We start from the raw sequence: 25,859 nt of genomic DNA on the forward strand, positions 1-25,859 counted from the left end.
GGGATGGGTTTTCCTTTTTCATCTAAGTTGGATCTGTTGGATAATGGGCCCTCTAAGGGTTCTGATATTTCCAATATGGATGTTGGGCCTCCTCAAGATTCTGATCCTGGGCTTTCCTTGTATAGCAATGAGGCTATGTTTTATGAACCTTCTTTGGTCTTTTCTCCTGCTTCTATGAACTTTGTGTTTTCTTGTCTGGAGAAACCCTTTCGAAGCCCAAAGTTTCCTCATCCTCCTAGGACCATAGTAAGCCCAAAAGATAGGAAAAATCTAGTCTCTTTGGCCAAGCCTCGTATCAGCAAGCATGCAAAACCCTATAATTTTGATTTGGTTTCTGATTCCTCTCCTAGCCCCCATCATATGAAAAGGTGTTAGGAAATCTAATTGATATTCTCAAAAGGTTTGGCAGCTCTAGGAAGCATGTGGGTTCCAAGAAAATTTTGGGAGTTGGTGGTTTTGTATTATCTCAAGAATATGAGACGAACAATTGCATCTTGGAGACTTCACAAACATGCACTGACAGCTCAGAAGATAATCAGCTTTATTCCCGTAAAAGAGTGGTGGTTTCTACAGAAATTTTCTCTTCAGAATTTAGAAAGTCTAAGAAAAAAAAAAGTGATAATTCGGTTTCTTCTCAAGGGGAAAATTCTTTGGAAATTGATTCTCATAATCATGCTACCCCTTCTCCTGATCACTCTCCCACTTCTGATCCCTCTAACAAAGTAATTGATAATGCTATCAAGGATGTATGTAAGAATGAGGGAAAAAAGATTATGGTTAGTTTCAAAAGTAAAAGGAAAGCTGAGGATTTTGATAAGGAAGAAGATGATGTCAAAGGGAAGAGGCTGAGAACTCAATATCTCATTGATTGGGATATAGGAGGAAAAGAGATCATGTCAAGCTCTGAGGATGATGGTTCTTTGGGGATTACTCCTACCCCTTCTCCTTCTGACTCAACCAAAAGTCACTCCTTTAGCAAGGATTCTAGTAATCCAAATGCTTTTTCTTATGGTCCAAGAGATTCTGACTCTAGGACTTCAAAAAGCTCGATTTTAGTTGACTCGGTTTTATATGATTCGGAGGATTCTGGGTTTCTTGAGTCTAGCTCTAAGGGTTAGGGGTCTTCTAGTTCTGGTTCTCATGGTTTTGGTGATAATGCTGTTGAGGCTGTTGGTTATCAGGGTTCGGGTTCTGTTGGTTCTGGTTCAAATGCTTATGTTAAATATGGTGTTGGTTCTGGTCATAGAGGTTATTCTGATTCAAATGGTCATTCCCCGTCTGAAGAGGAGTCTGATGGTTTTAATAATTCTTCTAGACACTTAGGTCCTGATTCTTCTTGTTCTGAGGGACACAATATTGATGCTTCAATCTCTCTAGAAGGGTTCGCGGTGACTGACCCATTTCAGTCACCTCTAGAGCCATGATGACAACTGTTTGGAATTGTCGGGGAATTGGTTTGGCCTCGACAATGGTAGCTCTGAAGAACCTGATTTTGGTTTCAGATCTTGATATACTTTGCTTATCTGAAACCAAAGCTACGGAGAAAAAGATGGTCTTAGTCAATAAGAAGATTAAGTATAGTGGTAAATGTATAGTTCCTTCAGCTGGTCTTAGTGGAGGTTTGGCTATTTTTTAGAAAGATAATATTCAGCTGAAAATTTTAAGAGCAACACCTAATCATATTACAGGTAAACTCTCTAACTACTTTTCCAATTTTGATTGGTTTTTTTCATTTATATATGGTGAACCTATTTCTTATAAGAGGAAGAGGGTCTGGGATGAGTTACGTGATATGGCCTTGCTCATTCCTGGTCTTTGGATCCTCTTTGGTGATTTCAACTCTATTTCTTCTCTCTTAGAGAAAGAAGGTGGTAATGGTACTCAGTATAGAAGCATGAATGTTTTTAATGACTTTATTGATGACCTTGGTTTTATGGATTTGGGGTTTAAAGGTTCAAGGTTTACCTGGTCTAACAAAAGGTTCTTTGGAGACCATATCCTGGAAAGACTGGATAGAGCACTAGCCACCACAGATTGGCTAGAACTTTTTCCGCATTCTCTCATTCAAAATATTTCCATCCCTTCCTCTGATCACTTTTCCCTGTCCATAAATCCCAATTATTCTATCCGAAAAACCTTTTAGATTTTATGAAATGTGGACTAAGGAGTCCTTTTGTAAAGATGTGATAGCTATGGCCTGGGATGATACTACTGGGGGAGATTGTTCTGGAACCCCTACTCCGTCTGTTCATAATAGATTGAAAAATACTAGTAAAAAGCTGAGAATATGGAATGCTGAGGTTTTTGGGGATGTTCCTATCAAGATTAAGTCTGTCAAAAGGGAGATAGATAATATTCTTTCTAAAGATTTGGATGTAGCTGAAAACTATTCCAAGTTCTTATCAATTCAAGATGAATTGGAGGGGTTACTTGATAAGGAAGCAAGCTGCTGGAAGCAGAAATCAACCACAAAATGGGTTAAGGATGCAGGCAGAAATACCAGATTTTTTCATCTGTCTACCATTTATAGAAGGTGGAAAAATAGTATTGAAAAGCTCATAAATGATAATGGGGGATGGGATACAGAAAAAGTATTTCAAGAATATTTTTATTTCAGATGCACCTAATGATAACCCTGAGATCCTAGCCTTATTTGATTTATGTATTACTCCAAATGAGAATATCTTGTTAACTAGAGTACCTTCTAATGTTGAAATCTGGGCTACTATCAGAAGTATGGGGGCCCTTAAAGCTCCTGGGCCTGATGGCTTCCAAGGTATCTTTTATCATAAGTATTGGGATACTATTCATCTTGAGATCTCTGCAGCAGTCAAAGTTTTCTTTACTTTTTCTAAATTAGCTCTTTGTTTAAATGAAACCTTCATCACTCTTATTCCCAAGGTTTCAAACCCTGAGCATATTACCAAATTCAGACCCATTAGCCTCTGTAATTTTTCTTACAAGATTATCTCGAAAATCATGTCTACCAGGCTGAAACCACTCCTTCACAAGTTCATCTCCCATCTCCAAGGGGCCTTTGTTAAAGACAGATCTATTAGTGACAATATTGGGTTGGCAAGTGAAGTCTTATATAACATGAAAATGATGAAAAAACAGAAGCAAGGCTGGATAGCTATAAAGTTAGATATGGCAAAAGCTTTTGATAGAGTTGAGTGGTGTTTTGTGGATCAAATTCTGGGTAAACTTGGTTTTTCTGCCAAATGGGGAAAATGACCCAACAATGTCTTAGTACTGTTTCTTACAATGTTCTGCTGAATGGTTCCCCCCTTGACAAGGTGTATCTTGAGAGAGGTGTCAGACAGGGAGATCATCTATCTCCATACCTTTTCATTATTGTTGCTGAAGCTCTCTCTAGGCTTATTGCACAAGCTGAAAATTCTAATTTTATCTCTGGGATTAAGATTAGGAGAAGGGCCCCTGGTATTAGCCACCTTTTTTATGCTAATGGTTCTATTGTTTTTTGCAAAGCTGACTTAAAGCAATCTGATTGTATGATGGAACTTATTAAGACCTATTGTGAGGCCTCTGGGCAACCAGTGAACTTTGATAAGTCAAGAGCCTTTTTTAGTGGGAATGTGTCTATACAAACTCAGAAAAGTATTTTGAAGAAATGGAAGATGAGACTCTTTGATGAGAAGGAAGTTTACTTGGGAGTGCCTATCTTGCTGGGGAAAAAGAAAAGTGAAGATTTTGAATATCTGATTTAGAAGGTGCAAAGGAAAATTTATGGTTGGAAGGCCAAAGTCTTATCTCTTGCAGGCAGAACTACTCTTATTAAATCTGTAGCCCAAGCAATGCTTATATATGCTATGAGTACTTACCTTCTCCCTTGCAAGATCACATATAAGTTGGATCAGCTTAATAGGAACTTATGGTGGAATGGCTTTGAAGCTTCTCATTCATATCATACTATCAGCTGGGATAAACTTTGTAGGAGCAAATGTAATAGAGGTCTAGGGTTCAGGAAAGCAAAAGATATGAATCAGGCCTTGATTAGCAAACATTGCAGGAGGATGATTAAGGATGAGCTGTCCAAATGGGCTCTGTTATTCAAGAAAACTTATCAAAAATGGCAGAGTATGATTGATATGAAAAGTCTTCCTAGGGATACCTCTTACTTCTTTAGAGGTATTATTAGAACTTTGAAAGAGATCAAAGGTGGTTTCTTATGGAATATTGGAGCGGGATTTTCCATATCTATTTTTAATGATCCTTGGCTCACCTTCATGGGTAAACCTATTATCCTCAAGGATTTGCTGGATCCTGGGCCATCTCTTATTGATCTCAAAGTGAACTCTCTTTTTTCCCCTGTTATCCTTTCCTGGAATCAAAATCGATTGGGAGAATTGTTTCCCTTTCAAATCATCCAATCCATCAACAGAATCCAGATCAGACCATCAGGATCCCCTGACCATATTATCTGGCCTTCTACTAAGAATGGTGATTTCACTGTTAAGTCAGCCTATATCTTTCTCACCAAGCAAGACAATATATCTTTTTCTTCCTCTTTCAATCCCTTATCTGTGAAAAAACTGTGGAAACTTCATTTAGATGCTGCTACTCAGCTGTTTATATGGAAACTTTATTTTGGTGGACTTCTTACAGGGGAAGTCCTACATAAGTTCAAGTTCACAGGAGATATTACCTACTCCTTCTGCCAGAAATGTATTGAAACAACTTCTCATGTGTTTTTCTCTTGTAAATGGACTAAAATGATGTGGTATGTTTCCAATGTTATGCGTTGGATATAAATGCTCACCCTAATTGGGATGTTAAAGAGTGGATAAATCAGTTCATCTGTTGGTGCTCCTCTAATGATGATGATATTTGCAGAAGAGGATATCTTTGTCTTTTTATTTTATATGATCTCTGGCTGGCAAGGAATAAGGCTAGGATGGAATGCAGGCCTATAGATCTAAAATCCATTTTGAACCTTTCTGAGATGAAGAGAGAAAGAACTAGCTCTGCTTTTCTTTCTAAAACCCTTTCTGACTTGCCTTTATCTTTTAATATTAGTTCTTGGTCTCCACCCTCCTCTCCATGGGTTAAAGTTAATATTGATGATGTTTTTGACAGATCTCATTTTAGTGCGGCTGTAGGGGCTGTTGCTCGCAATACAGAGGGAGTTATTTTGGGAGCTGCTGTAAGAAGATTCTCTGCAAATGATCCAGAACAGGCTGAGTTGATTGGAGCTGAAGTTGCAATCTTGTTGGCTCTAAGATTGAACCTATCTTTTGTTATTTTGGAGGGAGATTGTCAATCCCTGATGTCAGCTCTAAAAGCTTGTAATAGTTCTCTTTTAGGGTGGAACTCCTTTTTTGTTTTTCAGCATATCTTTGCCTTAGTTACAGGGCTAGATAAGCATGTTTTTTCTTGGGTTAGTTGTACTGGGAATGGTTTGGCTCATGGTCTGGCTTCCTGGGCTTCAAAACAGATTCTTGGTAGACACCCTCCTTGTAATCTAAACTCTGTAAACTCTATTTTCAGCCTTTAAATATAATAGGGGGATGGGTTATCAAAAAAAAAAAAAAAAACAAATAAAATTAGTTTGGCAGTGGTAGAAGTAAGCTGTAGTTAGCCCTTTTTGTAGAATGAATTGTTGGGGCGTGCAGATTGTATCCGAGAGTTCAAGCATATAATTTAATACGTAGAAACTATTAGAAACTTATGTCTTTATTTCTATTTTCTTATGTTAGATACATGTTTCACAATGAGGAGAGTTCAGATCTTGAAGCTTGATGCTTTATGTTTTGATTTGTTTTAGTTTGTACCAAAGTCTTGTTACAAACAACACATATCTGCTACCGCAGGATGAGGCTGCTTTAAGGTGAATAACTTAAAGCGAATAACATATTTGTGGGCGATATATTGCTTTTACGATCTAAAAATGTTACAGATTAGAAGATTCGATGTATAACACCAAACCCTTGAAACTTACAAGAAGTAAGCAGAAGACACCACATTAATTTATGGATTGCCTTCTTTCCAAGCTTAATGATTAAATATTTATGAAAACAATCTGATGTAGTCATGTAGGTGTAGTTAAAATGCAGATAATACTAAGGTCCAGGTAGATTTAAACAGTTCCGTTAGTGATGATATGTGTTGGTGTAATGGTAGTTCAAAAGAGGTGTGGAGTTCTGATCGATTTTTTCATTTCTGGTTTTGGTAAATGTTAGAATATGTCTAATATGGAAAGTCCCATGTTTCTATATGTGTGGACATCCATATCTAGTAGTTTCTATTATCATGTTGTAGTTTTAGTATAAGTATGTAACTCTGGGTAGAGAACACTATCTCAAATACAAGAACTCTCTAACCCTAATCGATCTCTAGTCTTCTCTGTTCTTCTTATTGGTTTCTCTAATATATCAATGCCACAACTCTCCTAGCATCACCACTAACATAGAATTCAACAGTAAATGAAAGGGAAGGTGGTTTTTATTTTTCTTTACCAGTGCAATTTCACTTTACAAAAGGAGCAGAGAAACTGTGTGGGTCTCCCAATATCCCCACCTTTATAGATTAAGTTATAGGGAGGCTTTGGGAACTTAAAATGATGCTGGAGTCTACAATGATCCTACAACAATTAGGTAAAACAATTACGGAAAGTAAGAACAAATTCCAGTAAATCACTGATACCGTACAGATTATTGTCTCTGTAAAATATCAGAATTTTACAAATTAAATTTAGAATTATTATTGTTACGGTATTGTTCTTTACTGTTGGACCAACACCAAATTTCACAAAAAAATAGATATGTTACTTTCTACTAGGCAAATCTAATTCAACTATGCTAAATTAACTAGCCATTTTGCCATGCCCATGGCGGGGATTGTTTATTTAATATTGAAAAAACTTATTTATTATTTGTGTTTTTTTATTGGGAAGCCTGTTTTATCAGTAGCTCTTATATATATAACAAACTTTAGATAACAATAAAACTATTGGCACAAGATATATAGACATTTGAAATGAACAACTATACTCCAAACTACGAACATTCAAACAGTATGAGTAACTAACAAAGTGTTTTTTTACCAAAAACAAATAAACTAAAAGTTCAGGCAAATGCATTGTGGAAATCCTACTATTTGGTTCTAAAAATAGTTGGCAAAAAACTTATCTCTATATATTATAACTACCATTTTAGAATGAAAAGTTGTTGATAAAAACATCAGGCTACTCACGGAGTCTGTCGGGATTGTTATATTTAAAGTAAATACCTTAGCATCTTATAGTTAGAATCCCAATTGATACAAATACATATACATGTCTTTAAGTTCTGCAACACATGGATTTGACAGTCAGCTGTCTACATACAACACTCTGTTGGTTACCTTAGACAATTGAACAACATGTCACCAAGATATTTCACCAATAAAAAAAAAATCAAACTATGGCTTGATCATGCCACAGTTACTACATGGACTCAACTCAGTTACATCATTATGACGGCAAACAACTTGGGAGGTGCATAATAGAACACGATTTAAGATTCGCTTCAGACCACATGCACATATGCGGTTGTTTCCATTTTAATCATTGTTAAAATTGCCTTCTTTCATCTACCATGCAGTCTAGCATCCTTTATACCTGAAAATTGATGCTTGACGATTTACTACATTTGCGTTGTTTTCCATTTCAATCATTGTCGAAGTTGCCTTCTTATATCTACCTAGTAGTCTAGTATCCTTTAACCTTTATATCTAAAAATAGTTAAATTATAACATGTTAATATAAAATGAAATCAAGTCGTACCGTACCATAAAAAAATAATTTAAAAAAAAAACCCGCCACTTGTGTTGCCTCTTCTCTCCCCGACCTTTCTCTCCCCCGACCCTTGCAACACCACTTGTGATGCACCCCACCCACCGCCTTCACCAGGATCCCCTACCTTTAAAAACCCGACCCTTCTTCTCCTTTGCACCTGCGCCACCGCCACCACCACCGGAAAACCAAAACTAGATCTACAATTCATCACCTGGCTCTCTGACTTTGCAGCACCACTCGCGCTGCACTATCTCCGTCCACCACCTATTGCCACCACCATCTTCAAATACAATCCTCATATTGACCAGCACCACCACTGCCACCGCCTCAACCTACAACTCGGCCTCCACCACCTTCTTCACCAATCCTCACCGCTAGTAACACCTCGAGAATCCACCTCGAGAATCCATCCCACCAACCACTGCCCGAACCCTTCTCCCTCTTTATATTAACCGTAGCCCAAACAAAAAAAAAAAGTTTTAAGTTCTGGGTGTTGTTTGATGGGTTGTAGAATTTGCTAAACTGTCGATGAGATTCAATTTTGGATGATTTCGGATTTGTTTGATGGGTTTTGAGATTTGTTTGTATTGGGTTTTGTGTTTTGTTCGACGAGTTTGGGGGTTTGGTATTTGTTTGTTTTGGAGTTTGGTATTTGTATGTTTAAGGATTTGTTTGTTTTGGGATTTGTTGAGTTGTCGTCGGGATTTGGCTATGAGAGGGAAGAAAGGTCTCGCCCTCTCAGTTACTTCTTTGGGGTTTCATGCCCCACCCCATAAGAAACATGTTCATTGTCCTTTCCGGGATCGTCATGGATGCACCAATGAGGTGAACGGTAATGAGTTTATTGTTCCCTACATTTTCACACATTTCGATAAATAACACTTGGATTGCCAGTTGAGTATCGAAAGGGTACGAGATGAAATTAAGGATGATCGTGAACTGTATCTGTCACTAGAGAACTCCTTAAAGTCATTAGACAAATGAATATATGACATTTGTCTTTGCATCCACACACTTGGTATATTGTGTCATCATCTAGATAATACCATAGAACCACCTGCTTTGATGGAGAGTGGAGAACTCACATGTGTCATTGTGGGACATACCACAACCGTTGTCTAAGCCTAACACTACAGATCTTACACTCATGACACACAGGGGTAACGGTGATACCCCTAATCCGCTTGGTGTTGCTTCGCATCTTGATGAGAGGTTACTTGATAGTGCATTTCGTATACCTTTTCGTACTGTGAAAAGTATACCACGTACTTGTCGTTTGGCTTTTTCTGGTGCACTGAAATCTACTCTCTGGGATATTTCGGCTGACCCTGGTGTAGTTATGCTTTGGGTTCGTCTCCTTCTTCTGCCGCGCTGCACTCTACAAGTTTTTAAACCACAGAATTGTCAGGAATGTCATTTTGGTACTAGAAAAAACCTTCAGCAAAAACAAGTTCTCCATGCTTTGATGACATGGAATGAGCCTAGTGTGGTGTTTCATTTCTTAGAATCTGTAATAGATCCTCCTTCAATCCAGTCAATCAAGAAATCTGTCCCCACTCAGAATGTGCGTCGATGCTTATAGAAAGTTGTTGATGGACATTTTGCTGTAGCGGTAAAAGTGTTATCATCATCAGGGGTTGCCTCCAATACAGCGGAGATTGACATACATTAAAGGAGAAACACCCGATGCGACAACCACCTGTGAGGCCAACTCTTCTTCTTGATGAGCCCCCTTTATTGGTAGAGACACACACATTATTGTCATGCATTAAGTCGTTTCGAATGCACTTCTTGTGGTCGTGATGGTCTCCGTGCTTAGCACTTGTTAGATGCCATGAGTGGTGTTACAATAGCTATATCGTCTGGCCTGTTAGATGCCTTGATTCATGTGGTGAATCTTTGGTTATAGGGATGATGTCCACATCCGTTAACAGAATTTGTAGAGAGTGCTCCGCTTACCCCACTCCTTAAGCCGGATAATAGCATTCGTCCCATAGCCGTGGGTATGGTTTGGCGGCATCTTGTTTCCAAGATTGAAATGAAAGGAGTTTCAAAGATGTGGTGGGGTACTTGCAGGATTTTCAGCATGGGGTCAATGTCCCTGGTGGAGCAGAGGTGATTTTGCATGCTGTTAATCACATGGTACATATGCTAATTGTAGGGGAATTTCTGAGTATCCCCTGATCTTCCTCTGTGCCTTGTGATTAGGAACCTCTTTCTTAACAGAGAAGAGATAAGATAATTTTGAGTTCAGGGTTGAACTGCTTGGCGGTTGCCTACTTATCTCCTTATTTATTTAGAAGAATCAAACCCTATTTTGCGTAGTTCCTAAGAATAAATTTTTATGGTTTATATAGGAAGAGCTTTGAGAGTCCTAGGATTAGGGTTAACCTTACTGCTTGTGAGTTCCCTTCCATCTTTGGACTCTATCTTCCTATTAGGAATCCTCTTCTTATGGAAGTATGAATCTAGACCATACCTTATTAGAGGTAGGTCTCCTTGTTAATTATAATATCCCATCGTATATGGAAAGATTATATCTAAATGGCAACTCTTGAAGATATGTCATTACGATTCCTTCCTTATCATCAAAGATCACCCTTTTTAGTTTCCTTCTGTTCAGGAACTGTCCATATCAGTTTCTAACGACTTGGAGAATTGTTATGCTTAAAGGCGATTAATCACGTGCCTGACACATGCTTACTAAACACTCATGATAAACACGAGGTTGCTTATTCATAGAACTGATCCGATAGCTCTCGTCTTATTCTGGACATCTATAGTCATAGGTCATTTCCCTCCCACGTGTCATTTAGTTAGTGACGGGAAATCCTCCTACAGATGCCCACTCTCGTGCCAACTAACACGTGGGCGCTTGAAGCAACACTGCTTTTGGGGGCGAGAATCTTCCCAATGGGGTTCCAGAAAACACACTCATGCTTCTACTAGTAAGTCTATTTTCTCATGAATTTTACAATCATCATAAGAGTTTTTCGACTAAGTTCCTTTGCTATTATTCCTTAGATGACTCTTCCCCCTGGAATCAATTAATTACAACTGATGCTACTATGGTGGATTTCATCAAGAAGATCCCCAAGGATCAAAGGATGCCCTGGGTGATAGTTCCTGACCCCACTCGTCTTTTTGAATATTTCAAAATGTCTATTGAAGAACTGCTGGCACTTGCCCTTGGCTTTTCCCCTTTTAGGATAAATACTGTGAATTCTGGGTGCACAAAACTTCCTCCTCTTGTGGATCAGGATGCTAGTTTTCTTCCTCTTCCAGTTCAGGATGAATCTTCTTTGAGTACTAGAAGGAGAGGAAGCCGCAAAGATAAGAGTTATGTTGCAACCTCCAGTGATGCTGCGACATCGGGTTTAGTTAAGGAGCTTGATGTCAGTGATGATTGTGTGATCGCTGGCGGGAGGGGCCCTAAACTGCCTCATGAACTTTTGGCTGTTAGCAATTTCAAGAGGGAAGTACATGCATCCAATTGTTCAAAGTTGAAGAAAGCTGATCCTGCTCATGCTTCTGATGTTGCCCCACCAGGTAATAGAATGAAATTTCGCCCTCTATCTGTAAATGAAGAAACACTTTTCAAGGTTCTGTGACTATTCCCCATTATGGTAAGTCTTTTGAGAAAATAGCTGTACCCCTTCCAGTTCCAGATTCTCCCATAGGTTCTGAACAGGCTGGTGGCTTTGTACCTTTGACTATTAATCCTTCACTCCCCGATGACCAAAAGGGGAAGGGCGTTGCTGAGACAATTGATGTAACTGTTGCTCTCCCCCTCCTCGATTTGGAGATAGGAGGGGGTGGTGAGTAATGCATTCCCTTCTCACCACAATCTCCAGATTCTCCTGAAAGGGAGATGATCGTGGAGATGAGGCGTTAGGGCCGAACTGATAAGCTTCCAGTCACCAACAAACACTCGGTTAATGATGTTGATATCGCGCTTGGAGTTCTGGAAGCTGCGCAACTTCCTGTTGATAAAGCCGAAGCCAACATGGCTGGTAGTTTAGATTTGTCATTTCACAAATCTGCCGTTTATCTTGCCAAGGTAAGACTTCTTCTCTATATAATGTTCCGTTTCTCTCATTGTGTTACTTACACATCCTGTATTCTTTTTCAGTTAGATGATTAGGGGCGGGTAACCAACCCTTTCATCTTGTTTCCTGACCTAAATACCAGTATCTCAGCGATTCAGAATGAACTTATGCCCGTTGCCTCCTCATCCTCTGAAGAAGATACCGATGATGACATGCCTCCAGTTTAGCTTCCTTTTTTACCTGTGCCCATTTCAGAAGAATGTTCTATTCAGCCTTGAACTGTCCTAGCCAGTCCAACCACACAGTCAGGTCTAGGAGTTCTTGATGCTGGTGCAGCAGCAAGTACTGATGTTGAACCAAAGTTTGATTCTACCCCTGCTCAACATGCTAAGTAAATACTTAGCTATTCAGTTCATGATTTAGAAAACATTTATTTTGAAACAATTTTTCTATGGGTCTGTAACATTGAGCTATGTTGCTCACATACTATTTATTTACTGAGCTCTACAGCTCTTCTAGTTTATGCATGTATTTAAAACATTATATGTTATATAGCATATAATGACATGAACTACTATGCATATTCTACCCCTTTTAATACCCCCAAAGTTCATTTGGAACAATAATAGGTGACCCTAATAGGCTAAACAGGTTAAATGAGGCATAAGCAGAATCTAATCAGGATATCATGGGGGCCATCCAAGTTTAACCGTAACTGAAAGTTCGATCGTAATAGAGAAACAGCGTCCCAAAGGAGCCATGTGTCTATGCGAAAGTAACTGGGTGCCTTGAGCACAACACTATGTTTAATAACGATATGTCCTGTTTATTTAAAAAATAAATAGGTTATAGTCAGAACAACAGTGAGGGAGTCTTCATCAGTGTAGTACGTCATGCCGATATAATTCCAGGCTAATGATTGCGTGCTAGGATTTGGATCCAACCTAGATCTTCCCAGCAACCCCCATTTTTGATGTTATGAGAGCTCAAGGAACTGGCATACAATTCGGGCTCTCAAGAACACTATCTCTGGTTCCAAGTCAAACTGGCATACAGTTTATTGAATAGTTAGGGTGGTTAGATTCCCTAAAGGCTTAACCCATCGAGGATAATCTTAGTCTGAAAGAACTGGCGTACAGTTCAAGCTGCATGGGGATGAGAAAGGAACTGGCATACAGTTTAGCTTCCCCAAACTCAGTATTACTGGTTCCAAAGCAAATTGGCATACAATATTCTTGAACAGATAGGAAGAAGATAATTCCCCAAAGGCTTAGTCCATTGTGGATAATAAATAAAGAATTGACGCAAGGAATAAATTTGATTGCAAGGTGAGGAACTTTATTGATAACTGGAGAGAATAAACAATGCATAAAGGAGCATGAAATAAAAATTTACTGATAGTACTTGCGAAGGTGCTCTGCGTTCCATGGTTTGACAAGAACGTCCCTTTCAACAATATGTAAATAATAAAAACTAGTTCGACCAACCTTGTCGACGTTATATGGTCCTTTCCAGTTAGGCCCAAGCTTGCCGTTATTCTCTTGGATCTCATGCAGAACCAGATCGCCATATTTGAAAGCTCGAACTCGGACCCTCTTGTTGTATGATCTTTTCAGAATCTGTTGGGTGGCAGCCAAGCGCAATGCAGTGCCTTCTCGCTTTTCATCCAGGAGATCCATTTCCCTGCATAACAATTCCTCATTGTCTAGGGTGGGCATAACACCCGATTTCTGAGTGGGAGCTATCAATTTGGGAGGTATGACAGCTTCCGTTCCGTAGGTCAGTGAAAATGGGGACTCACCAGTCGATCGTTTGGGTGTAGTTCGGTATGCTCATAGGACCTTAGGTAGTTTCTCGACCCATAAACCCTTTGCGTCATCTAATTTGAGCTTCATGTTTTCCAAAATAACCCTATTAAAGGCCTCAACTTGGCCATTACCTTGTGGATACCTTGGAGTTGAGAAAAAATGGGTGATGTGTAACTCTATACGGAGTTCCTTGACCAGTCTGCCAGCGAACAGTTGCCCATTATATGAGATGATGACTTTGGGTATGCCAAACTTATAGACAATGTTGTTCCAAATGAACTTTCTGACGTCTTGTTCTCGAATGAAGACGAGGGGAACTGCTTTTATCCACTTGGTGAAGTAGTCCGTTGTGACTAGTAAGAATATGACATTATCGGGAGCGGTTGGCAAGGGTCCCACAATGTCAGTTCCCTACTGTGCGAATGGTCATGGGCTGGCCAATGGGTGCAGCTCTGTCGCTGGAGCATGGATAAGCGGAGCATGTCGCTGGCATTTTTCACATTTGCGGGCAAAAACTTGTGCATCCTTTTGCATGTAAGGCCAAAAGTACCTTTGCCTTAGGATCTTGAGAGCGAGTGTTCTGCCCCCAACGTGGTTGCCACAAATTCCTTAGTGAACCTCCCGCATGATGTTTTTAGCGAGGTTTGGGGAGAGACATCGAAGATGAGGTCCCAGGAAGGACTTATTGTAAAGATCATCTCCAATGAGGGTGAATCTTGCTACTTTTGCTAGCAGATGCCTTGCTGTGTTCTTATCCTCTGGGAGTGTCCTGTCCTTGAGGTAAGATTTGTATGGATCCATCCAGTTTGGTGTGGTGGCTGGAATAACACAAACTGTTGTAATAGTGGGTGCTTGGATGCTAGGTTTGTCCTGGAACTTTGTAGGGATGGAGCGAGACTCGCTGTTGCCCAACATTGAGGCAACATATTCCAAAGCATCTGTGTGTCAATTTTCTGATCGAGGCAGCTGATAAAATTGAATATTCTCAAACTTGCTATGGAGACCCCTTACCAGCTCCAGGCATTTAGCCATTTGTTCATCTCTGGCCTCGTAACCTCAATCAACTTGAAACACAACTAGCTATAAGTCACTAAAAGCTGTGAGGTGTGTTAAGCCCAAGTCGAGGCCAGCAAGTGTCGCCTCATAATCTGCTTCATTGTTAGAGGTGTCCCAACCTAACCGGATGGATTTCTCCAGTCGCATGTTGTCAAGAGTAACTAACACAACTCTAACTCTTATGCCTCTATCATTTGAAGATCCATCCACAAACAGCTACCATCTAGAGCGCGCCTCCCATGGGCCCAGACGGGTATTTGGAGATTCAGGTAGGATGCTATCATTTGAACTAGGGAGTGTTGAGTCGTACCCAGTGTAGGTTATTGGGAAATCTCCCAAGAATTCTGCTAGTGTTTGACCTTTCTCTGAGATTCGTGGGACGTAGATTATATCATACTCTGAAAGTTGCACAGACCATTTAGCTAACTTTCCTGACCTGTTCGGCCTTTCCAGAACTTATAGTAACTGGTATTCTGTGATTACTCTGATAGTGTGGGACTGGAAGTATGGTTGTAACTTCTCTGCCGTAAAAACAAGGGCTAAAGCGACTTTTTCGAGTTTAGGGTACCTTGTTTCTACCAGTAGGAGCATTCGACTCAAGAAATAGACAGGTTTTTCAACCTTTTTTTTGTCCACACATATTAGTACTGAACTGATACCGTAGTCAGATGAAGAGAGATAAAGACCCAACATTTCTCCCTCAACTGGTTTAGAAAGTATTGATGGTACTCCCCGATATGTTTTGAGTTGATCGAATGCGTTTTGGCATTCTTCTGTCCATGCAAATGAGGTATTTTTTCACAGTAATTGAAATAGAGGTATGCATTTATCTGAACTCTTGAAGATGAACTTGTTTAGAGCTACTAACCTGCCTGTAACCTTTTGTACATCTTTCATGTTTTTAGGTGAAGGCATTTCTATGAGCGTCCGGATCTGATCTGGGTTTGCCTCAATTCCTTGCTTAGTAACCAGATACCCTAAAAACTTCCCTGATGAGACATCGATAGCACATTTCGCCGGGTTAAGTTTCATGCGATACTCTCGGAGAATGTCCAATGCACATTTCAGGTGGGAGAGATGATCTCCACGTCTTAGGATTTTGATCAAGAGATTGTCTACATACACCTCCACAATGTCTCCTATCAATCCCTCAAACATCTTGTTTACCAAACGTTGGTACGTGGCTCCCTCATTTTTCAGTCCGAATGGCATGACCTGATAACAGTACAAGCCATCCTCGGTTGTGAAACTAGCATGCTTGTGGTCTTCCTCATGCAATGGGATTTGGTTGTAGCCAAACGACCTATCTGTGAAAGATAACAATTCATGTCCATCCGTCGCATCTACCAATTTGTCAATCCGTGGTAGAGGGTAACTGTCTTGTGGACACGCGCGGTTCAGATATCTGAAGTCGATATAGATTCTCCATGACCCATTCTTCTTACGTACTGGGATAATTTTAGAAATCCAGGTGGGGAAATTGATTTCCCTGACAAAATTAGCTGCCTTTAGCTTTTCAACCTCGGCTTTTACTGCTTTGGATATGTCAACACCTATTTTTCTTGATTTCTATTTGACTACTATGGCATCACTATAGACATTGAGCTGGTGGCATGCCACATGGGGGTCAATTCCTGGCATTTCTTCCAATGACCATGCAAACATTTCTTTGAGTTCTCTGAAGAAGTGTATCAGAGCCTGGTGCTATTCAGAACTTAACAAGGTGCCGATGAAAGTGGTTTTGGGCGAGCTCCCTCCCATAATTTCCACTTCTTCTAACGGCTCCAGTGAAAGGGGATCCTCCCTCTCTCTGGGGACCAGGTCTGGGAGAGGGGGATCCAACTATAATTGATATTTGGTGGGTTGCCCCACCTCTATTGGTTCAAAAGGGAGTGGGGACTGTTTTATCGCCAAAGCGTAGCATGTTTTGGCAGCCACCTGATCTCTTCTGATTGTCTAAATTTTCCCATTATGTGGGAATTTTAGACATTGGTGATAGGTGCTGGGAACATCGCGGAGTCTGTGTAGCCAGGTCCTGCCCAAGATCATTTGATAGGGTGTGTTAGCTTTTACCACAACAAAATTTATGATGATGGTTACCGGACCAGTAGCTATGGGTAGCTGGATCTCCCCAACTGTTAGAGGTTTGTCTCCTCTGAATCTATACAAGCTGGAGTTAGTGGCGATCATCTCAGTGTCAGGAATCTGCAGTTTTTTGAATGCGACATAGTATAACACATCTGCTGAACTTCCTGAATCAACCAATATGCGATGCAAATCGTAATCTCCAAAAGGAATTGTAAGAACTAGTGCATCCTCATGTGGACTATGGATGCTGAGATAGTCAGCCTCAGTGAAAAGGATGAGTGGATTTTTATGGGATAACATATCGACTTGAGCACAATCCATAGTCAATTCGCTGTTCTTGATCCTCATTTGCTTGGCGACGCGCATTTGGTATTACGCGCCCTTTTCTGTGACTTGTCCACTTCACTTGCTTGACTTTCCTGAAATCATGTTTATCTAGAGCCGGCAATTAAGTGGTTCAGTACCTGGGGGATCCTAAATTGACGTGCTAATCTCCTCAGGTTGTACTACATTCGCTTGCTCGTGTGCTATGAACTGCTTCAAATATTCCCTTTCTCAGATCCTGTAGTTCATTTTTTAGGGTCCTATAGGCCCTGGTACTGTGACCTTTACTCTTGTGGAACTTGCAGTAGGTCCTCTGGTCTCTGGTTCCCAGGGAGCCTGGCTTAAGTGGAGCTGGCCATTTGAGGTAGCTTTGGTTGTCCAGGACCTCGTTTGGCATTTTGTTTAGAGGGGCGAAGTTTCTATCCATCGAGGGAAGAGCTTCTTCATCTCCTTCCATCCGGGGAATCTTTTGTGTTTTCCATCTCCATTGCTGGCTATACTTTTGGTATTGCCCTCTGGGCATTCGTCCCTTTGATGGGGCTTCAGCCCTTTGGTGACCACGATGACGGTTTCTCTTTTGCTTTTGAGGTGAAGAGTTCCCGTTCCCCTCTCATGGGACCACAGGGGTTGTCCGATTAGTCTTCTTCGCTTCCTGATGTCTATTTAGGACATACTCCTCTCACCCTGCATGAGTTTCACCCCTGTCTAGGAGTTCTTCCAAATCAAGGGGTTGTTTCCTAGAGAGAGACTTGAATAAGGCGTTGTTTTTATCCAACCCTTGTTTGAAAGCTATTGATAAATCATAAAAAGATATAAAGTTTACCTACGAAATGAACGATGAAACTCAAAACGTAAGTAAACTAAAACTTATATTACGTGGCTAAATTTATCAAAGATTGTTCTACTCTTGATCTATTGAACAGATATAGTGGAGTAGGAAGTTTGTTCCACTCCTAGTCCTTCCGCATGCTGTGTTTTCTAGTCTAATTACTCTACTCTAAGTCTAATGAGAGATTTACGAAATGATAACTAGACTACAATGCAACTACCCACAAGATGCAACTAGTCGACTATTTAAACACTATGGGAATACTACGTCGATTCTATGATAAGGAGTTAGAGGGGGATTGATTCCACCTTAGCTCAACTTAATCCACTAACGACGAATCGTAAGTAATCGAATTGAAGCGCTTGAATAACAATGGGTTATTCCTAATCCCTAATTACACATGGCATTTCTACCAATTCATAACTAGCATGTGAACGATTACACCCATTCTCATGGTGAACTAATAATTTCTAGAGTGGAAAGGAAATTACGACGACTCTACGATAATCGGAATCAAGCTTTCATCAAGGCTTCTCAACCCCCTCTAATGGAGGTTTAGCCGAGAATCATCACGCTATCATTCCCAATCAAATTCGAACAAGACATGATATAAAGATTGAAACTTTGCTTATTTAAACTCAAATGGAAACTACTCATGCAAAAATCTATTCAATCTAATAAAGTCAAATAATTGAATCTAAGAATTGAACTAAATAAGTAAATGGAAAATGAAACTAGATTACCAAGAACACTATTTTATTAATCTAATGAATAATAAAACAATGATTTAAATACTAAATTAATAATCTACTTTGTTCTAAAGTAATTAATTAAACATGAAACTAGATCTAAAACAAGTTATGAAAAACTAATTAATTAACTAATTGAAATTATAAAACTAAGTTCTAAAACTAATTAATGGAGGCTAACTAATCCAATTTTGAATCTAGGTCTAATGATCTACCATTAACAAAGAGCTAAGCTTTTGTTTTTATACTTTCAGATCCAAAAATCGTGCATGGGCTTGGAGCCATGTTTTGGGCCAGAGAATCAGGCTCAAAACCCAATTCTTTCAGTCCAAAAAGGCCTCTTCAGCTGCAGTTGGCTTTAACAGATTTTTTATCCGCTTCTACTCCTCTGATTGGGTCAAGGCTTAGACCATTGGAAAGCTCTTTCCGAGCCGGTCGTTTTGACATAAGGTAGGCCCAATTCCGAGGTCTGAGTCCAAAGATACGGCCTTCGAAAGTTCTGTTGACTTTGTGTCCTGTTTCTGCCCGCGTCGACTTTTCAGCTTTTGACCGGACTTACAAAGGCTTTGTCTTCTTGAATCTTGGCCTTTAATCACGGAACTCCTTAGCAACCGACCTTTGCTCCTTTATCTCGCTAAAGTGGCACATTTCTGCTCATTATGGACTTTGAAGCCTGAAATGCATAAAAAACACGTAATCAGTATTAACTCTTAATTATTACTCACATAATTGGTCTAAAAGTATGATGGTTAAGGGGTTAAAACTACATTTTTGGGCTCTTGTCAAACCACCCCCAAACAGCATTTTGCTTGTCCTCAAGCAAAGATGAGTAATTAGAATAAGTGACCAAAAATGGAGTTCTATCTACTCTCGTTTCGCTGAGTGCGATTGCATTGACCATATGCAACAAGGCCTTAAACCACTAGGAATTCCTAGTGGGCCGGGTTATAGCCCTCGTGAGAGTTTTTCGATTGAAGGTACTCACAAACTTCATCTATACTACAACGACTAAGAAATAAAACTATTGTTTTCTTATTCATGCTCTAAATTAACTATACCTCTCACTAGCAATGCACATAGAGTAATCAAGTCGAAACCTAAGCTAATATATGCATAATAATCAATCATCTACAATAAACATATATACAATGAGTAATACTATGAAATGCCTAGCAGGTTAGTTTGAAACTTCGGAATAACGTCCTTAAGTAGGTTCTCACAATAATAGTCAAGATACAACACTCTGATTTTCCACTCAAGTTTCGCTACTCGATTAGCAGTGGGCACACTTTACCTTACAATCTCAATGACAACAAGGAAGTTCGAGTCGATCAAACACATCGCCACTTACTATCACACTAACCTATTCCTAATTGAGCTAGAGGTCTTTTTATTAGGTGTTGCGGGGATTAGGAGATGGTTTAAGAAGGAAGGAAATGGATATTCAAAAGGACAAGTCCGAGATAATAGAGTCTTCATATTATGTAACTAGAAGACCTTGTTATTTACTTTTGCTTCTACACTTTGTTTCCATCCTTAGCCATATATTTTTTTTTTTTTTTTCTTTGGCTTTTGACTCTTTTTATTCTATTTTTTTTGGAGTTTTATTTTATTTTTATTTCTATTTTTCTTTTCTTTGGATGGAAACTTATTTTCTTTATTTTATGAAGCAATTAACTAACTTTTGTTTACACATGTTTTTCTCTTCTTCTTTCTTCCTCATTCTATTCTCAGACTTATCTAAATTGGGTAGGTTGATTTTTTTTTTTTTTTTTTATTTTGTTTTGTTTTGTAACAGGGTAAAGGATTTGTGGTTTATGAAAGGCTAAAGAAAGGCTCAGAGGGGCGACTAGCGGAAAATAATTTATAGGTTTGAATTTCTGGCTATATCGATCTAAAGAGGGACTAAATTCTCGCTTAGGATATGGCATAGTGATCAAGCAAGTGGACGTGTGATTTCTCTATCCGGATTTTACTCCTCCCTTGTGTCATTTCTCAAATATTTCGCTCAGATAAGGCTTTAGGCTATATTCTCATAGGATTTGTAGAATAAGTACTCTAGCCTAGATTTCAGAACTTATTGCTAACAATCATAGATACTCATGTAATATATTTATAGATAGATGCAAAGATTATTACCTACATATTAACCTAAGTTTCTAAAAATTATTCGAATGCAAAAGCTACGTGAGACTTCTAGATTATTAAAAGCATAGAAAAAGAAAACAATACCAATATTCCTAAGTGTATAGCATAACTTATTTATTTATATTTTTGAATTTTTGAAATATTAACTAGAAAACAAATGCATATTATACCTATCTATATCCTAACAGATGCCTTAATTACACGTGTTTCTATGCCCCCAAACAAGAAGCATGCTTTGTCCTCAAAGCATTTAAATAAAGATGGTAGAAAAATACCATGGAAACGCGTGTGAAATTGGAACATCCGCAAAACAAGGTTAAAACATACTAATATAAAACCGACGCGAACTCTATAAGAGTTCCACCCATTATGGGGTTAACAAGAATCAAATTGCTTGGGACATAAGCGGACACTAACTAGAATTAAAACTTACCTTATCTCCCGCTTTATTCATCATCCTTCTCATCCTCTTCTTCTATAAAGAAGTGAGGTTTCGCCGATCTGCCATGCCATGATAATTTGCCGGGCTTCCTCCATTTGTCATTTATTATTGCTAACCTATTAAAGCCACTTTGGTCGTGGGTGTAGGGTGCAACCTGATGAGGTTGTATCCTCTACCCTTGCCAAGTCATTACACCGGAAAGATCGAATAATACTATTGGTGGGTCGCGATAAAGGTCGACCGTAATCCAATCCGCGGAAGCGTGTACAAAAACAAGAACGAAACATAACATAATACGGAAATTAGAACGGGCATAAGAAGGTACTTATGCCTCATGCTATGGGCTCAAGCTAAACTAGACATCAAGGTTGGGAAGGTCATGGCACATACGCCCCGTGGCTAAAGCAAGGAAGACGCCGCAAGTGGCATCATTCACGTAAGAAAATGCCATTCCCTAAAATGTTTAGCATGATCCAAAACATAACAGTTCCTATGTTCATGGACAGGCTACCAAAAGCGACATTATAGTCCCCTTGGTCCTCGATACGGAAAATGCCTGCCCCATACGACTCATGAAAAAACTCATAAGTGTAGACATGCATATTATCTACCCAATAACACCATGGGTCTTGTATTTCAACGGGCATAGCCAGTCCAAGAACAAATGCTAGCAAGAACCTGGTAATTTCCATTGGTTCATCATTAATGTTGATGGAGAACACTCTATCCGGTCTCTCAAAGAAAATGTAGTTATCGTAAAAATAAGATGCTAGTGTTGGAGAATAAAGTTCAGCAGGTCTTACCATAAGCGGTTCCCAGCCTACGTATGTGATCGCCTCGCGAAACCAAGCACCATAAGTAGTGCTTTGGAACAAATCTTCGAAAGACTATTCTGGTATTATTGTAGGAGATGTCATCTCAAAATGATGCTCTGGAACAGCTGCAAATGATCCGGGAACAACCCGCAGAAAACTGGAAATTTTTGTGTTTACGGAGGTCAGGCGCAGGTGCGCTCTGATGATTTTCGAGTTCCAGTGTTTGGGCGTGAGTCGCGCTCACCTTGGGCGCAGGTGCACTCAATGCAAAATTTCTGACAGAGACTAGAGACGCGAGTCCGGCTCCCATCAAGCGCAAGCGCGCTCGAGGTGCTAATTTTTGAAAATGGTGAAGAACAACCGGAAACGTGGGAGTGAAAGGTGAGTGATGGAAGTTAGGTGTAGTGTGGGTTGTGAGTGTACAATGAATGAAGTTTTTATAGGTTTTAAGTTGCTAAAACGGATCGGAAAGTTGCCAAAAAGTTTTTACGGCAATTTTGGAAATACTAAAATTTTCAAACTCGAAACGGAAACAACTTATATTCTTGATTCTAAAACAACCCTAGTATCTTTTAGGTTAAATTTAGGATAGAACCTGCCTATTTTATTGAGATTTCATCCTACCATGATATTTATTCATAGATATGCCTAATCGGCATATTCTCACCCTGACTCCGAAATAACTTCTAAAAAAAAGGGTCATATAAAAATCATGCTGGAATAGATAATACCACCCCCAAACAATTTGGGAAGGTGGGATCAATATTAAACAACCACGCACAATGAAAATAACCGCATTATATTAAATTTTGGCATTAAATGCCCTTTCACTATAAAATTCAAATTACGGAATTAAAACTTACATTAAAATAACTAACAATAATAAAACTACAAATAAAAATCATCAAGCTATACTATCCCTAAACACGTCGGTACTGGTAGCGGAGGACACACGCTCAGGAGATGGCTCCTGAGCTCCTGATGGGCCAGCACCATTTGTCTTTCGGCGACGACGCTCGTGCCTCGATAATGTATCCTCGGAAGGAGAATCCCCGTGAGGTGGAAAGCGTGCAAGCATATCGGCTCGGAACTGGCGCTGAGCTTCTAGCTTAGCCCTCATCTGTTCCTACCACTCATCCTCTCACTGGGTACGAATCTCGAAGTTATGGTGGATAGTAGCCTGTCGAGTCCGGAGGTCTTCGTAGATAGTATTGAGTGAACGCATGCCACGATGAATCACAGCCATGCGTTCTGCATCTGACCAACACCTCTCCAAAGCATCAACATCAAAACAAGTCAAGTCCTCCTCATCCTCCGAGTCATTCTCATTTCCACCATCCTCCTCGTCCTCTACCCTATCCTCAGGCAACCTCCAAACTCGTTGGACACAATCCTTATAAATACGAGGATTTCGGTGTAGGGTGAGGTAAATCCTATCAGACGTCGGAGTCACTCTCAACTTCAGCATGATCATGGTTATCAAAACAGGGAGAGGTGCAATAGACTTTCCCACTCCCCTAATCATGCTAAGCAAAAACTCCAAAATGCAGAACTCGTACTTCTGCTCCTGGAGTATCCATAGAATGTGGAGGCAGTTCAGACCGATGTCACTGACCTTCTCCTTCCCTAGGACGCACCAATCCACCAATCCGCAGCCTAGCTGGTTGGTTTCGAGGATGCTGGCGAACACAATGCGAAGCTCGCGATTGTAGTTCCCTTCGGTAACGATCGATTCATCAACGGCTCGACCCCAGTATATTGGGACTCCTGTAACGTGGCATCAAGATGGATTCTAGGCGGAATGCCTAGAATCTCAGCCAACAACCCAGCAGTTACTTCCTTCCTCCTCTTTGCCACCGTAACAAAAATTCTACTCCCATCCAACTCCCTCGTGTTGTAAAACCATCGGACTAACTCTTCGTGGTAAAAGGCGTCGGTCGAGTACCATAAGCTATTCCAATCTCTACTAATCATTTCATCACCTTAAAACGGCGTGAAGTGGTTGCTAGTAAATGCTTGCTCTGGCAAAATCCGGCGTTGTTGAGCCATTGGAGTGTTTGGAATGTAGTGGGGAAGCAATGAGGGACAACCTCACAAAAAAACGATGGTGGTGGTGGTGTGGTGGCGCAGCAGCATGAATTTCTTTATTTTTCGATGGTTTTTGGTGATTTAAATTGGTGGAAGTGGTGGTGGTACGGTTTTGAGAAGATTTGGAGTGGGTTTGGATGTTTGGCGTGGGTGTTTTTTTTTTTTTTTTTTAATTTTTATGTTAGGGTTTAAAGCTTTGTTTTTATTGTTAATGGTGGTTTGGGAGGATGAAGATCGCGACTGTTGGTGTGAAAGTAAGGAGTGTTCGCTGTGTCTTGCCGGTTTAGAAGTTGGGCCAAGCCCAATTCGAATTTTGTCGATTTTTAGTGCAACTTCAAACTAAATTTGCCGCTTCGTTACCGGTCCAATTTTTGCGAATGAGATATGGAAATGATCAGGAGAGAATTTTCAATCCAATGATCCATAAAACACTCTATTCTGACAATAGATTACATATAAGATAGTGGAAAATGCCTCGAAGTGCGTGCATGACGTAAGTTATGTGAACGAATGAACTCTAAATTCATAGATTATGTCAACCCGAATCAGAATACAATTAAACGGCCTAAGCAACTCTAATGGGACATAAAACATTCTAGGACGGAAACACGAACACCCTACACCCAAACAAATTTTTTACAACAGAGTTTAGAATTTTTTTTTTTTAATTTTTAAAAGAGGGTTTTTTAAAGTCAGATTCCCGAGACTTCCTAGATTACTATGTTTATTATTTAATATATTTTTTTACTTTTATAAGAAAAACAATAAGCAATAAGGACATAATTCACTCCATAGAGAAACATGACTCAAAAATCCGAGAAAACATGCAAGAGTGGAAAACGTGAATTATGTTAAACGTGGACTTAGGATCCGGTACTTACAGCCACACACTCCATAGGGAGGGCCCGGTTACCTTAATCGTGCACTCACCAATATCTGGAAATGAAAGGAAATGCACCAAACACAAAAACTGAGTCGTTTATAGTCAGATACTCGAGACTTTATCTAAACATATGTATGAACATGCAGTTTATCATATATCAACAACCGAAATAGTTGTGGATCATTCCATAAATAAATATCACAGAAAACATATCCAAACACAATCAAGCACCAAGATTTCCTATGACGCAACCTAGTGAACTGAAAGCGAAGTCGGATAGACCTATAACGTAACCTAGCATGCACCTTCTTTTTCATCTTTGAACGAGAGGGTGTCCTAGTGAATAAGTGTGGAAAAGTGAATGGTTATGGAAGATATGGTGGATATGGATAAGTTGTAGAGGACGAGGAGGATGGTGGAAATGAGAATGACCTGGAGGATGAGGAGGACTTGACTTGTTTTGATGCTGATGCTTTGGAGAGGTGTTGGTCAGATGCAGAACGCATGGCCGTGATTCATCGTGGCATGCGTTCACTCAATACTATCTGCGAAGACCTCCGGACTCGACAGGCTACTATCCACCATAACTTCGAGATTCGTACCCAGCGAGAGGATGAGCGATGGGAACAGATGAGGGCTGAGCTAGAAGCTCAGCGCCAGTTTCGAGCCGATATGCTTGCACGCTTTCCACCTCACGGGGATTCTTCTTCCGAGGATACATCATCGAGGCACGAGCGTCGTCGCCGAAAGACAAATGGTGCTGGCCAATCGGGAGCTCAGGAGCC

At 40.0% G+C, this 25,859-nt stretch overlaps 1 protein-coding gene across 1 annotated transcript; it reads left to right on the forward strand.

The window, feature by feature from the left end:
* The first annotated feature begins 3,830 nt into the window (after window positions 1-3,830).
* On the forward strand, window positions 3,831-9,519 carry LOC147481307 (uncharacterized). The gene is made up of 6 exons (XM_086578898.1): window positions 3,831-4,741; window positions 4,903-5,289; window positions 5,786-5,848; window positions 8,954-9,143; window positions 9,237-9,359; window positions 9,430-9,519. The coding sequence occupies exons 1-6, from the start codon at window positions 3,831-3,833 to the stop codon at window positions 9,517-9,519; spliced, it is 1,764 nt and encodes a 587-aa protein (XP_086435024.1).
* Window positions 9,520-25,859: the final 16,340 nt, after the last annotated feature.

The sequence above is a fragment of the Coptis chinensis genome, chromosome 8, assembly GCF_015680905.1.
Source record: "Coptis chinensis isolate HL-2020 chromosome 8, ASM1568090v1, whole genome shotgun sequence".
NCBI lineage: Eukaryota > Viridiplantae > Streptophyta > Magnoliopsida > Ranunculales > Ranunculaceae > Coptis > Coptis chinensis.

Coding starts and splice junctions, on each gene's coding strand:
- LOC147481307 (XM_086578898.1), top strand. CDS start 3,831: ATGAGTACTTACCTTCTCCCTTGCAAGATCACATATAAGTTGGATCAG. Junction 9,144..9,236: donor CTGGTGTAGTTATGCTTTGG/GTTCGTCTCCTT, acceptor AAAAACCTTCAG/CAAAAACAAGTTCTCCATGC. Junction 9,360..9,429: donor AATCTGTCCCCACTCAGAAT/GTGCGTCGATGC, acceptor TATCATCATCAG/GGGTTGCCTCCAATACAGCG.